Here is a 13647-nt window from a genome sequence, read left to right as displayed (position 1 = left end):
GCGAAACGTTTTACCACAATGGTGATGGCTGTGTACAAAGAGCTTCATTACTCAAATATAAGGAATGTGTGATGCTGCAATCACATATTAATTAAACATTATATAGTAATCCACACAATTAATCCATTTGCGGAGAATCCCAGAAACTGAATCAGACCCTGTCTCCAAAGTCTGTATTCCCTTGAACGGTCAAACCATTCACTAAGGCTGCATTACTATTAGTCTTCTCATCCTTCCTATCACCCATCTCCTCCCACTTATGGCTGCAGGACTGTAACTTTGTTGCTTGTATCCTCACGATTTATATTGATTGTTCCTGATTGCTTATTTTTACCCTATGACTATCATTATGTGTTGTACCTTATGATTTTTGATGAATGTATATTGTCTTTTTATGTACACTGAGAGCATAGGCGCCAAAGACAAATTCCTTGTGTGTCCAATCACACTTGGCCAATAAAAAATTCTGTTCTATTCTATTCCATACTATTTTATTCTATTCTATTCCCACAAAACTGGGTTGCGTGAGCAAAAAGAGGAATTTTCAAGACCTACACTTCCCTAAATCTGCTCAAATGCTCTCGCAGCTGGAAGGCCTTTGATGCGAGGCTCCAAAGGCACTCTGCACAAGCTCAGAGACCCACACCCACTCGCTCTGCCATTGAGGCAGGGAGTTCCCAGCAGGCCGCTGCCAGATCCCCCGTCGTCCAGCAGAGGGCTCTGGCGTTTGCATCAGGAGGCTTCTTGGCTTTGTTTGAACAGGGGCCGCTTGGCAGCGTTGAGTTAGTTTCCTGGGTCAGAGGTAGCGCTTGCTGCAAGCAGCCGCCTCCTTCTGCTCTTCCATTGTAGGCGAGGCGGGCAAGTTGCAGGCGCGGGGCTGCTCTCGCGCCCTTCCCCACGAAGCCCGGGCGGCGCGCGGCGGCGATGTAGGCGGGCGCGCGGACCTTTTGCACCCCCGACTTCGCGGCACAAAGCGGCTCCGCGGCTCCTCCGTTCCTCCCCTCCCGCCAACCCGTGTGCGCCCTCCGCGGGACGCGGCGCTCGCCGCTGCCGCCTTTATGAGCTCGGGCGTCCGGGAGCACAAGGTAAGAGTGTCCCCGCCAAGCCTTCCCCGGAGTGGAATCGGGTGGAGAGCGGCGGGTCGAGTTGCAAGCCTTTGCATTGCTACCCCTCATCTGGGGGCTGAGCAAGCGAGGGAGCATAGTGTCTCTGAGCATACGCAGAGTGACTTTCCTTTCTGAACGGTCTTCTGTGCCTTTCTCCCACATCGTGCGAAATGTGAGCAGACGTTTACAAATGAGAGTATACTATAGGGTTATTCTCCCTGTTTTCTTAGTGATAGCAGGTGTGAGTTGCTTTGTATTCTGGATGTTTTCTGCTCCTTAATCAAAACGCCCCTTGTCTGTGTAGTGAGTAAATGAAATGTTTTGGAATAAGGTCCTTATAGGGTGTGCTTTGCTTGAGGAAGAAATGAAGTAGATAAATGATGGCTCCTAGCAGAAGATGGAGAGGGAGGTTTGTCTCGTTTTATTAGTTAGTTTTTTTTTTTACTGTTACAGGACATTAACGACTGCCCAATCTAAACTTAAGCAAATATGTCTGGCTTTATGAGTACAAGTAAATTGCTGCTTGCAGACTTTAGGAACTGGTCCACCCTGCAGTGTTTGCAGCAGCCATTCAGTCCCCTTGACTCTTTCTAGGGAATGCAGGATTTTTAAATTCTGAAATTCTATATACTTTAAATAATTCGGTACAATAAATAATTCTAAATTATTTTAGTTGTACAAAAAGGAAAGTGGAACAAAACCCCAAACTTTCCAATTACCATACTGGAACACACTTGCAAGCGTGTCTCTCATACGCATATGGTGCTATTAGTAACATTTAAGTAAGTTAACATAGTAAAATAATGGGAGGGGGATTATATATAAATTAGCACATGCATTCTGAATTTCTAAATACTGTGGCCTCCCAAAGAGTTTTCCTAGTGATAAAAAACTTAAATACCCATTAAAAGACTGGTAGCTCAGGGTTGAACTGTGGAGTTCTTGGTACTCTCTGAACTTAGTTTGTTTGCAGACATTTCGCCATGCGACTAAGTAACTTCATTGTGCCTTGTGATGTTACTAAGTTGGCTAATGAAATGTCTGTAAGCAAATAACCAAGAACGGAGAGCACCAAAAGAACTCCAGAGGTAAGTTTTTCAGGTCATTTTTAATTGATAGAGCATGGTTATTTTTTAAACCTTGTAGCCAGGACTGGATTTAGATTAAAAGAGGCCCTAGGCTATTCCACTTATGAGGCCCTTTCACCTCCCATTTTTAAGTTTGTAAATTACATGAGAGACAATAAAATACGTCATTACTGTGATATATCAATATATATCAATATATATAGCTGGCCTCCCGACGGAGGGTGGCTCTGTTCTGCGGCAAAGGCAGCAAGGCCAGCTGCCTCCCCTGCTGTGCTCAGCTGCCCGGCTCGGCCCCCTCGCTCTCACCTGCCTGGCCACTGATGGGCTCCGTGTCAACGGGGCGGCTACTGGGAGCGGCCACGCCTCTCGCCTGACCGCCGGTGCCGGGAACATGGGCGGGTTCCCCAACTGCCGCGGCGCTGGAACGATCTTAACCAATACATTTTTATGTTTGTTTATTAGTCATATGCGTAGAATTTCTCCTTATTTTCGGTTCAGTGTTTTAGTGTTCACTGTTTTTAGAATAGTGTAATTTTAATTTTGCTAACAATTTGAATGTAGGCCCCTCTTGATCTTGAGGCCCTAGGCTGAAGCCTAGTTAGCCTATAGGAAAATCCGGCCCTGCTTGTAGCATAGATTTTCCTGCCTGGAATTGATAGGAGTCCTGCATATTTTACTCCACTGGTCGTTCAATGTGTACTTTTCTAAGAAGTTGTTTGTGTTGCAAGTCTGCAGATAGATTAGAAAAATAGGTGATTTGGTGGAAAAATGATTAAAAAGTGGAAGTCAGAAGAGAGCACCCTGTTTCGCTGAAAATAAGACCCAATTGGAAAAATAAAATCTAGCATGATTTTTCAGAATGCTTGTAATATAAGCCCTACTTCCTCCAAAATAAGACCTAATCAGAAAATAAGCTCTAATGCATCTTTTGGAGCAAAAAAAATAATATAAGACCTGGTCTTATTTTCGAGGAAACACGGTAGGTCACATGGGAAATTTCCCAGGAATGTAGGTTTTCCAGATGCTGTGGGTGCTGGGGCAGGCTTAAAGTATAGATATTTTTCCTGTTGTGTGAATTTTCCAACCTAAACTGTACAACATATTGACTCCCCCCCCCCCCAGGTGAGAGGAGGTCACAGGATGAGCCATATGGAGGAGAACTTCAGCCCTGACGAGGCTCGGTCTCAGCTGGTAACCAAAAGAAAATTGCTTAAGATGCTAAGCCTAAGCCCTGGACACAGCCAAGCCCGCGGGTCTGAAACAAGGGAGAAGAAAATACCATCCATGACATGGCCTGTGAAAACAGTGCATACTATCAAGAAACGCAAAGCCTTCTTGGTGCACCGGGGTACCCAGACAGAAGAGATACCGGATATCTGCATCGAATGTGGGAAGGTCTTCATCCAGAACTCCAGCCTGATCAGCCCGTGGCCCGTCCAGAGCGACGAGAAGCCGCACAAGTGTTCTGAATGCGGGAAAAGCTTTTCCGTCCGTTCCAGCCTCAACAGACACCAGAGGATCCACACCGGAGAAAAGCCGTACATCTGTCTCGACTGCGGCAAGCGGTTCAACGATAAGTCCAACCTGACTCAGCACCAGCGGATCCACACGGGCGAGAAGCCCTACGAGTGCATTGATTGTGGCAAAAGCTACAGCCGCAGCTCTCACAAGAAGAAGCATTTGAAGGACCCGGCGGAAGAGCCGCGAGAAGTCTGCGCCCCGGCGGACAGGGCCAACGCCAGTGCCGCGGACGAGAAGCCCAAAGCGAAGCAGAAAGCGGAAGTGATGAACACGTGTACGGAATGCCTGCGGAGTTTCGGCCACAACGCTGACCTGATCAAGCACATGCGCATCCACACGGGGGAGAAACCCTACAAGTGTAACATCTGCGAGAAGAGCTTCAACGTCAGTTCTAACCTCTTTCGGCACCAGAGGATCCACACCGGCGAAAAGCCGTACGTGTGTTCCGAGTGTGGGAATTGCTTCACTGACAAATCGACCCTGGTCCAGCACCATCGGATCCACACCGGGGAGAAACCTTACGCTTGCCGGTTCTGTGGCAAATGTTTCAGCCACAGCTCCCACCACAAGAGACACGAGAAGATCCACAACCGAGAGAACCCTCTCTTTGCCTACCCGATCCCCTTGTTTTAACAGGTCGCTCCCGTTGGAAGGGAGGATAGAGATAACTGTGTCTTGGGGAACTTCCTTTATTTTTGTTTCTGAAGCGTGTAGGACCCTTTTGACTGATTCCTGCCCCAGAAAGTTTGCTTTCAGTTGAATATAACTTGGCAATGTCTAAAGGTGTGCTTGGAATGTTCTACGGCAATGCTCTTCAACCTTGGCTGATGTAAGATGTGTGGACTTCAATTCCCAGAATTTCCCATGCAGCTTGCTGACTGGAGAATTCTGGGAGTTGAAGTTCACACATCTTCCAGCTGCTAAGGTTGAGGAACATTGCTCTAAGGGGGTGTTGAACTGCAGTTTTAGTGGTGGTGCTTTTCTGGGAATTTATGAGGCTACAATTCAATACAGCTACAGCACATTGGTTTGGAGAAAACTACCGGGTAAGTTAGAATGAATGCTTAAAGTGTGCTGAATTTTGGTAAGAGCCTTGGAAGTATTCCTAATTCCAGGTGGGGTTTCAGAATATCGATATTTGGTTGTTCCTCAAATGGGTCCTTCACAGGAATATTGGGGATGCTTTGAAATCCTGTATATATATATATATATCAGTTCTGTTTTTGTATGGGAAACTATCAATTTATTTATTGACAATCTCCTAATTTTATTTAATTATGAGCGAACCTCCTGATGATTCCATTGTTTTGATTCCCTTTGTTTCTGGCTCACCTAAACAAGCCTTCCTCTCAGCCCAGGGATCTCCAGGTTTGCTGGATAGTGACTCCCATCCTCCTCCGCTTCAGCCTGGGGAGGATGGGAGTTGTAATCACATACGTCTGGGTAAACTACATTGAGAGAAGCTGGATTGCACGGACCAGGCCACAAGTGAAGAGAGATGGGAAGTCTTCCAGTCTCTATGCAAAGACACTGTGGAGTAATTTAGGCAAGGTGTAAAATTGCCTATATGAAGTCTTTGGCTTTAGAGGAGAATATTTCCTAGTCATTGAACACTCCCTGCAACCATCTGCTAAATTAGAAAGAGTTAGTGAAGTTTCAAGTTAGTGAAACCTATGTTTTGATGGACTGAGATTTTTTTTCCCCTCCAGATCTCTTGTTTTGGTTAGCTGAGTGGGTTGAATTCCCTTGAGGCCTCTCTAAAAATTATGTTTGTCAAATATCGGATCTGTTGTTCTTTGCTGCTCTTTCTCCTCATTTGGCAATTAGGAATGGACGTCCAGCAGCTGAAGATGGTCACAATTCTCTAATGACAGGAAGACAAATTGTGCGTTGGCACTTTAAAGAGACTGTTGTGTGGCTATGGTGCTTGGACTTCTCCAGGCCAGAGACTCCCTCAGTTGCTCACCCAGGAGACTGAGGAGGTGTGTACATATATGTCTGTGTAGGTGGGTGTCACATGTACACACAGACTGATTAAAAACCAAACTAAGCAAGGTGGAATCTGAAAATAACTCAACACACCTGGATTAGCGGACCATAAAACATATGAATGCAATATGTAATGAAATGGAGGATATTTGTACTTTTTTTGTGGTGAGCAGGTCACATATAGATACATTTATTCCCCCATGAAGAATCTTACCAAAATTCCTAGGGGACCTGAGTCCTGTTTTTCTGACACTTTTTTATTTTAAGTATTGCAGCCTTCAGGACAAAGTTGGAACGTCCAGAAGAGCTAATAATTAATTTCTGCGTATATTCTCATTTGTTAAGTCCAGTTTACGTTCAGATACATGTTCTCACAAAGTTCTGGTCCATCTAGCAGTCTCTGCTACTCAGATTGGAGAAAATATTATTTGAATCTTGACACTTGTGCAGGCAGAGCTGTTCCTTCTATGTCTCGGGTTCTTGTCTGTATTTTGAAAAGAGGAAGAAAAATAGAAAGAAAAGATCCACCAGGGATATGTAGCGATCTACTAACCAGAGAGTTGTGTTGATTAATTAATGAAAAGAAGGCAAATAATGTTGATAGAAGTCAGCTGGGGCTGCATATCTAGATCTAACAGAAGTAGCCAGAAAATGAAAAATATGTAATATGGTGGGGAAGGTTTGGAATTAGCTGTCCGTAGAAGAATGTTTTTTGCTGTAGCGAAATAATTTTTGTGGCTACCTTTTATCCTTTCCGTAGGTATCCTTTCCAAAAATATTTGTCATTTAATAGAATCTGATAGGACCTTTCATCTATTGTAGCAGTTGATTCTACAGGTTAATTAAGGTTTTTTAGTTTATTACTGATGATACTGAGAAGGAAAAGGATAAGTGTGTCCTTAGTTCTACAAATAGAGGGGGAAAAGAACAGCAACAACAACAACAAACCCACAAAGCATTCCAGTTGTTTCTGTTTTTTATATATATTCAAGAGAGCAATTTCTTGTTTAACACGGGCGTTTAGAATGCGTTCACATTATTTGTAAGAATTTTGGTTTGGTTTTCTTTCTGCGGGTTTGTGTTTTGACTTGTTTGTTTCTAAATTTGGCCTGACCTCAAAAATGTTTCTGCTGTTTTGTCTGCAGCATAATCTCTGAAATATCACTGCAGCGCTGCCCGCAGTCTAACATTCATTATGTTGGTCATTGCAGCACTTGGCACAACTCTACCCCAAAGTATTTTTTTGCAATGGCATAGAGAGTGTCTTGAGTGCCCAAAGCACCATTTCCTTTTGTGTTTTTGCATTCTTGGATAACCAAGGCAACGAACCTTTGTATCCCCAGAAGCTCATTTGAACCGAATAATGGGGTTTTCTAAGTCAGTGTTTCTCAACCTTGGCAACTTGAAGATGTCCAGACTTCAACTCCCAGAATTCCCCAGCCAGCATTCGCTGGCTGGGGAATTCTGGGAGTTGAAGTCCGGACATCTTCAAGTTGCCAAGGTTGAGAAACACTGTTCTAAGTCAGTAAACTATGAAAGGTTTTATACCTGCCTCCTGAAGATAAGTTTCACAAAGGGGGATTGTGGCCTAGTTCACTTTTTTAAAAGGGTTATGCATCACCATTAAGTGATAGGGAACTTTTCTCCCTCCAAATTTGGTTGGTCTCCCGATTTGTAGCAGTCCCTGCTGCTCCGTCTAGAGTAGCATTTCTCCATCTTGTCAACTTTATGAAGCCTGGACTTCAACTCCCAGAATTCCCCAGCCAGCATGGGGGCGGCTGGGAGAATTCTGGAAGTTGAAGTCCAGGCTTCATAAAGTTGCTAAAATTGAGAAACTCTGGTCTGGAAGATGACATGTCATGCTCCCATTCCCGATAGATTAGTCAAGGCCTGCCAATTGTGAGAAATGGAGGGAAATTCAGGTCCAGTGCTAGCAGTATAACTTAATACCAGATGTTGAAGGCAAAGGGTTGATTATGTTCCATCCCATAACTAATGAAAACTTCGCCATAATAGACTCATCCTTTATATTACTTTTCCCACTAAATAGGCTGGTCTGGGAAGATAATCCAACATTCTCAGCAGATACTAAGCTCTGTCAGACTCAGTGAGTCTTCACCCTGAACCAGTAAGGTTATTGCCAAATGTTTCTCTCTTGCTTACCCCTATACTCACAGTGTTACCTATAGTTGGTACACTAAGTTCTTAACGACGGAACTTGAATGAACATCGGGCATCCATGAGGTGTTTATAGTCCATATGTTTCCCAGTGCACTGAGTTTTCCCACAGTCTGCTCATCTGTTTTCCAAAGCAAGCTTTCATATCAATTTCAGGTATAAATAAACCTGTATACACCAAATAACATTCCCTTCACAGGGAGGATTACCTTACTGGATCTCACAAGGGATCAGTGGGGGAACCTGGGGCTCTGGATTGGTGGGTATTGAAACCTGCTCCCCATTGTGACTACCATTAATTTAGAGCACAGCTCGGGATGTGTGTGTGTGTGTGTCTGTGTGAGTCACTTCTCCCCCCCAAAAAGGTAACGTGATATAATTTTAAAGCAATCATGCTGTTAAAGTGAATGGAGATTTATAATAATTTAATCGGCATAGTATCTAAGCATTTCCCTGGTGAATGAAAATTTTAAAAATAAAATAAAATCCAACTTATTATGTTCAGGCTGCCTCTTTCTATTTTTCTGTTCTAAATTCCAGCACCGATTGTGCTTCTCGAGCAGATCTGGGCATCTTACAACTCCTGGTTCGGCTGTCTCTGTCGGGACCCTTCTAATTTCAATTGGAAATTAAAAATCAAATAGTGCAGGAGTGTCAAACTTACGTTGTCATGGTAGTGTCACATGATGTATCAGGACATGTGGGCATGACCAGCGCATGATGCAACCAGCCTGCGGGCTGCGAGTTTGACAGGCCTGAAATAGTGTATGCCCTGCAGACAATACAATTGCGTTACTTTTTACTGTATTTTGAAGATGACTACCAATTATTTTCAATTTATGGTATGTGTGTGCGTGCACACCTATGAACCTTCACAGCCCTATTGATTTGGCCTTCCATAACAGTCCAGTTTCTCATGTGGCCACTTGGGAAAATTAATTGCCCACCCTTGTTTTAGGGGCTCACATCTTGGATAATTAAGCCATACATATATAACCTTCATGCTACTCCCTTTTCGGGTAAGCAATATTGCACAAAAGAGCAGAAAGGATGGTGTCCCTCTATGTCCCATTCATAAGGGGCTTTCACAAACACTTTCTTGCAACCCAGGGAAATTGTAGGCAAGGGCACCAGCATCAGTCACAGATATGTCATATGTGCCATTTCTTCCTAACGGAAGGCAAATCAAGATTTGCATATTTTGGCCAGGATCCTCCAAATGCAACCAAATAACTTATCCTATGCTGAGATCTCGAATGTAGAAATTGACCTGCAAATTAATACCCTGGTGTTTGCATCGCACCAATTGTACATTGTAAAGGCTTTGAATTGAAACGCAACGTTAAGAAAACTAAAATCATGGCATCTGGCCCTCTCAATTTCTGGCAAATAGATGGGGAAGAAATAGAGGTAATGACAGATTTTATTTTCCTGGGCTCCCAAGATCACCGCAGATGGGGACTGCAGCCAAGAAATTAAAAGATGTTTGCTCCTGCGGAGGAAAGCTATGGCAAATGTAGACAGCATACTAAAAAACAGAGACATCACCCTGCCAACAAAAGTGTGTATAGTCAGGGCTATGGTTTTCCAAGTTGCAATGTATGGCTGTGAAAGTTAGGACCATAAGGAAGGCTGAGTGCCAAAGACTGGAGGCCTTTGAACTCTGGTGCTGGAGAAGACTCCTGCGAGTGCCTTGGACTGCAAGGCAATCAAACCGGTCAGTCCTAGAGGAGATCAACCCTGACTACTCTTTAGAAGACCAGATCCTGAAGATGAAACTCAAATCCTTTGGCCACCTAATGAGAAGGAAGGACTCGCTGGAGAAGAGCCTCATGCTGGGAACGATTGAGGGCAAAAGAAGAAGGACAGAGAATGAGGTGACTGAATGGAGCCATGGAAGCACTAGGCGTGAGCTTAAATAGACTCCAGAAGATGATAGAGGACAGGAAGGCCTGGAGGAACATCCATGGGGTTGCGATGGGTCAAACACAACTTCGCAACTAACAACAAAATTGTTGTTGGCACAGCCTGCTGACTTTCTGTACTGAGCAGAAGGAATTACAGGTGTTTTAACTTACCACCGGTCATATAGTGACTGTTCGGGTGGACATCCAAACGTTACTTATGAACCAGTCACAAAATTTATTTATTTATTTTATTGCACTTCTATGCCGCCCTATACCCAGAGGGACTCTGGGCGGCTCACAAACCAAAGTAAGGCGGGGGTGGGGGGAATACAAACAAGAGGAAAGACAACGGACAAACAACTACAACAATTTTTAAAAAAAAGATCAACAACCACACAAATTCGAGCAGGGACAGGAACTCATCAGCCCCAGGCCTGTTGGAACAGCCAGGTTTTAAGGGCTTTGCGGAAAGCCTGAAGGGTGGTGATAGTCCGAATCTCCATGGGGACCTCGTTCCAGAGGGCCAGAGCAGCCACAGAGAAGGCCCTCCTCCGGGTGGTAGCCAGACGGCATTGGCCAGTAGATGGAATTCGGAGGAGGCCTAATCTGTGGGATCTGATAAGTCTGTTGGAGGTAATTGGCAGCAGGCGGTCTCTCAAAATGGTGGCTGCTGCAGCACCCAGATAGTTGCTTGTCTTTGCGCGCTCCAGAAAGGTCCACGGGTCTTTGCAGCAGTCCAAAACTGGTGTGAAGAGAAGCTGAGCTTGTACCCCGGGTTGCATGGCATGAGCTCGGAAGTGACCAACATTTTCAAAGCACTCAAGAGTTCAGTGTGGCTGCCCCACAACGGCAGCTGTTTCTTGGATCACACCATATGGTCTAAGACAGTGTTTCTCAACCTTGAGGACTTTAAGTCCTGTGGACTTCAACTCCCAGAATCCCCTAGCCAGCACAGCTGGCTGGGGAATTCTGGGAGTTGAAGTCCACAGGACTTAAAGTCGCCAAGGTTGAGAAACACTGGTCTAGGAACAAAGATCTCTTCCCTAATGCCAGCACCTGAGAAAGGTGTGTGATCGCTGATGTGGGATGAGGCCCAGAGAGGTGGGAAGCATTTCCAGGGACCTGCAGGGACCCTAAGGGGTGGGAAGCAGAGCATCTGTTGCCTCAAAGTGGGCGAGGGCTGGGGAAGGGCTGATGCTAGTCCTCCCTTTGAGGCACCCCGATGCTCCACTTAATGACCCATGTGTTCATTTAACAACCATATCGGGGAGAGGAGTGGCAGTTCTTGTAAGTGAAGTGATGACGCACGGACACACTTAGTGGCTGTCGTGACTTCTGACCGCAATGTGCAGACCCCATTAACAGTCATGAGTCGAAGGTTGATTTCTTCTTTGCCTCTCAACAGAATATGCAGGGTTTCAGACATAACATTGTTTTTGAATGTTTTTGAGCCTCTCCACATTTTCTAGTACTTGAAGTTTCATTTTGATTTATGCTCTGCCATTATTTACAAGTATAAATTATTTTCTCTGGATTAAGTATGCATCTTTTATGGATTTGATTGGTGGAGAAAGTCACAGGTGCATTAGTCAATGAACCCACTTAGAAGATAGTACTTACTTGTCTTAATGAGACCCTTGTCAAGTGAGTTTTGCCCCATTTCAGGACCTTTATTGCCACAGTTGTTAAGTGAGTCACTGCTGTTGTTAAGTTAGTAACACAGTTGTTAAATGAATCTTGCCAGAGCTTGTTGCAAAAATCAAATCCAGAAAGCACACCCAGATAACTGATTCAGCAGGATTCAGTAACTTCTTTATATACATGAATAAATGTACAATACCAACAGCAGATTCTTTCAACGTGGTAGAGAGGAGAGATTGGTTTGCAGTTTCAATTCAGAGAGCAGACTAGATTAGACTAGTTTCAGTTTCAATTCTGAACACAGCACTCAGAGCTGCAGGACTAAACCATGCCCAGGCGCCAAGCTGTTGCAGCTCCCATTGGCTGACCTTGTAACTAAGCTCTATTCCAGTGATGGTGAACCTTTTTCTTACGGCGTGCCAAAATTGAATGTGTGATAGCATGCCCACTCAATCTCCTCACCTACCTGCACATGCGACCCTTCCCCAGACTCCAGAGGCTTTCCTGAAGCCTGGAGAGGGCGAAAACAGCCTCCCCCGGCTTTCCAGTTGGCCCGCTGGGGCCGTTTTTCGCCCTCTCCAGTCTCCGGAGACTTTCCAGAAGCCTTTCCTGTAGCTGACAGCTGGCATGCCACCAAATACGTGCCATATGTTCGCCATCATGGCCTATTCATTGGCTGACATTGTTACCATGTCTCTGCCAGTCATGAATATTCTGACAAATCTGGTTTCCCTATTGACTTTGCTTGTCAGAAAGTCGCAAAAAATGATCACGGGGACACTGCCACCATCACCAATACGAGTCAGTTGCCAAGTATTTTAATTACATGATAATGGGGATGCTGCAACATTTGTAAGTCACAATTCACTTTTTTCAGTGTCGTTGTAACTTTGAATGATCACTAAATGAACTGTTGTAAGCCGAGGACTACCTCTACTTTTTGGTATTCTTTTTAGATTGGTGGTCTGGTGTATATCTTAAGCCACATCCTTCTGTTTTGGATGAGCAAATGCAAAACAATCTTTACTGGCTGTTTCCATCATCAAAATCATGTTCAAAAATTCTGTCCAAACAGGCTGCATTGTGTGCTATTTTTAATCAGCCCAACTGTGAGAAAAGTACTCAAACCAGAAATACTCTTCTCCCTCTCCCTGAGTGAACATTTTTATAATAAACAGGATCCTTGAATGTATGTATTCTGCTACATTGTGAGTCACTTAACATGCCAGAGTTGGCTTGTATATTTACACACTGCATAAAATTTAAACCGTGGTCTCCAATAAGCTAAGCATTCTAGCGCACTTATCCCAAATCAGCAAACTTCATAATTTATCATGATACATGAACCGAGACAGAAGTTTTATGTGTTTTTTTCCTGGACTGGGAACTTCCTCCTTTGCTAGTATGTTCTATACTTTTTCCAATGCATTTTGGAAAGAAAAATCAGACTCCATAAAAAAAAAATCTAGCCATACATCTTAAGATTCTTTCAGTGGAACCTTTGAAAAATGGTTTCTAAAAAGATAAGCAGGTGAGCAGAATTGTGATGTTTGGCTCTTATGCTTACTTGTATCCGTAACAATATTGCTTTGTTTAATTCTGGCTTCAGTCTGAATCCAAGACATTTTTAGAGCACTGGCAATGTTTTTTGAGATTTCTTCTATGCTCTGCATTTGTTGCAGAATTGTTGCTTTATAACTCCTTTGGCCGATGCTGTTTTATGGGGAATATTAGTCCAACCATGGGAGTGATTTCTTCATGGTCTGCTGGTAACCATTCGCTATGAAAGAATTAAACCAATTCATGAAAGATAGGACATAGCAGCTCCAGGTTATAATCTTTAGATATTATAAGTATCTTCAGATACTTATAATCTCAGATACTTGGGCTTGCAGGCTTTCCCCATAGCCCTTCAGCCACTAACAAATGCTTCAGCAAATATGTCTGATCTAATCAGGCTATACCAGATAGGTTGGTGGTCTGAAGGTGATGCAGCCAATTGAAGAAGGTTTTGCTCCTCAGAAAAGGGAATGACAGACTTATATCATCCAGTGGCTTTATGAAATACGATCTGGGCAAATTCCCTGAGCTTTGAGCCCCTTTGATATATTGGATTTACCTCTAAGATGCCTTGCACAGGCTCCTTGGCCTTAATAACTGAAGCAGAGAAAGGATTTGCAATTTACATGGAAGTAGTCCTTGATTTTTTAGGGACGC

The 13647-nt window shown here is 44.0% G+C and overlaps 1 protein-coding gene across 1 annotated transcript; it reads left to right on the top strand.

Moving 5' to 3' along the window:
- The first annotated feature begins 854 nt into the window (after positions 1 to 854).
- Positions 855 to 7108, top strand: LOC106551671 (uncharacterized). Its single transcript, XM_087708663.1, has 2 exons — positions 855 to 1085; positions 3317 to 7108. The coding sequence occupies exons 1-2, from the start codon at positions 1059 to 1061 to the stop codon at positions 4346 to 4348; spliced, it is 1059 nt and encodes a 352-aa protein (XP_087564789.1). The 5' UTR covers positions 855 to 1058; the 3' UTR covers positions 4349 to 7108.
- The last annotated feature ends 6539 nt before the right edge of the window (positions 7109 to 13647 follow it).

Source organism: Thamnophis sirtalis, unplaced genomic scaffold, assembly GCF_051295495.1.
Source record: "Thamnophis sirtalis isolate CommonGarterSnake01/CBP01778 unplaced genomic scaffold, rThaSir2_p1.2 scaffold_3, whole genome shotgun sequence".
NCBI classification, from domain to species: domain Eukaryota; kingdom Metazoa; phylum Chordata; class Lepidosauria; order Squamata; family Natricidae; genus Thamnophis; species Thamnophis sirtalis.
Note: the sequence above shows the minus strand (reverse complement) of the source record. Positions and strands in the feature narration are given on the sequence as shown.

Excerpts from the sequence above, each read along its gene's own strand:
- LOC106551671 (XM_087708663.1), top strand. The coding sequence starts at position 1,059 with ATGAGCTCGGGCGTCCGGGAGCACAAG. Across the intron at positions 1,086-3,316 it reads CGGGCGTCCGGGAGCACAAG|GTGAGAGGAGGTCACAGGAT; the intron begins GTAAGAGTGTCC and ends CCCCCCCCCCAG.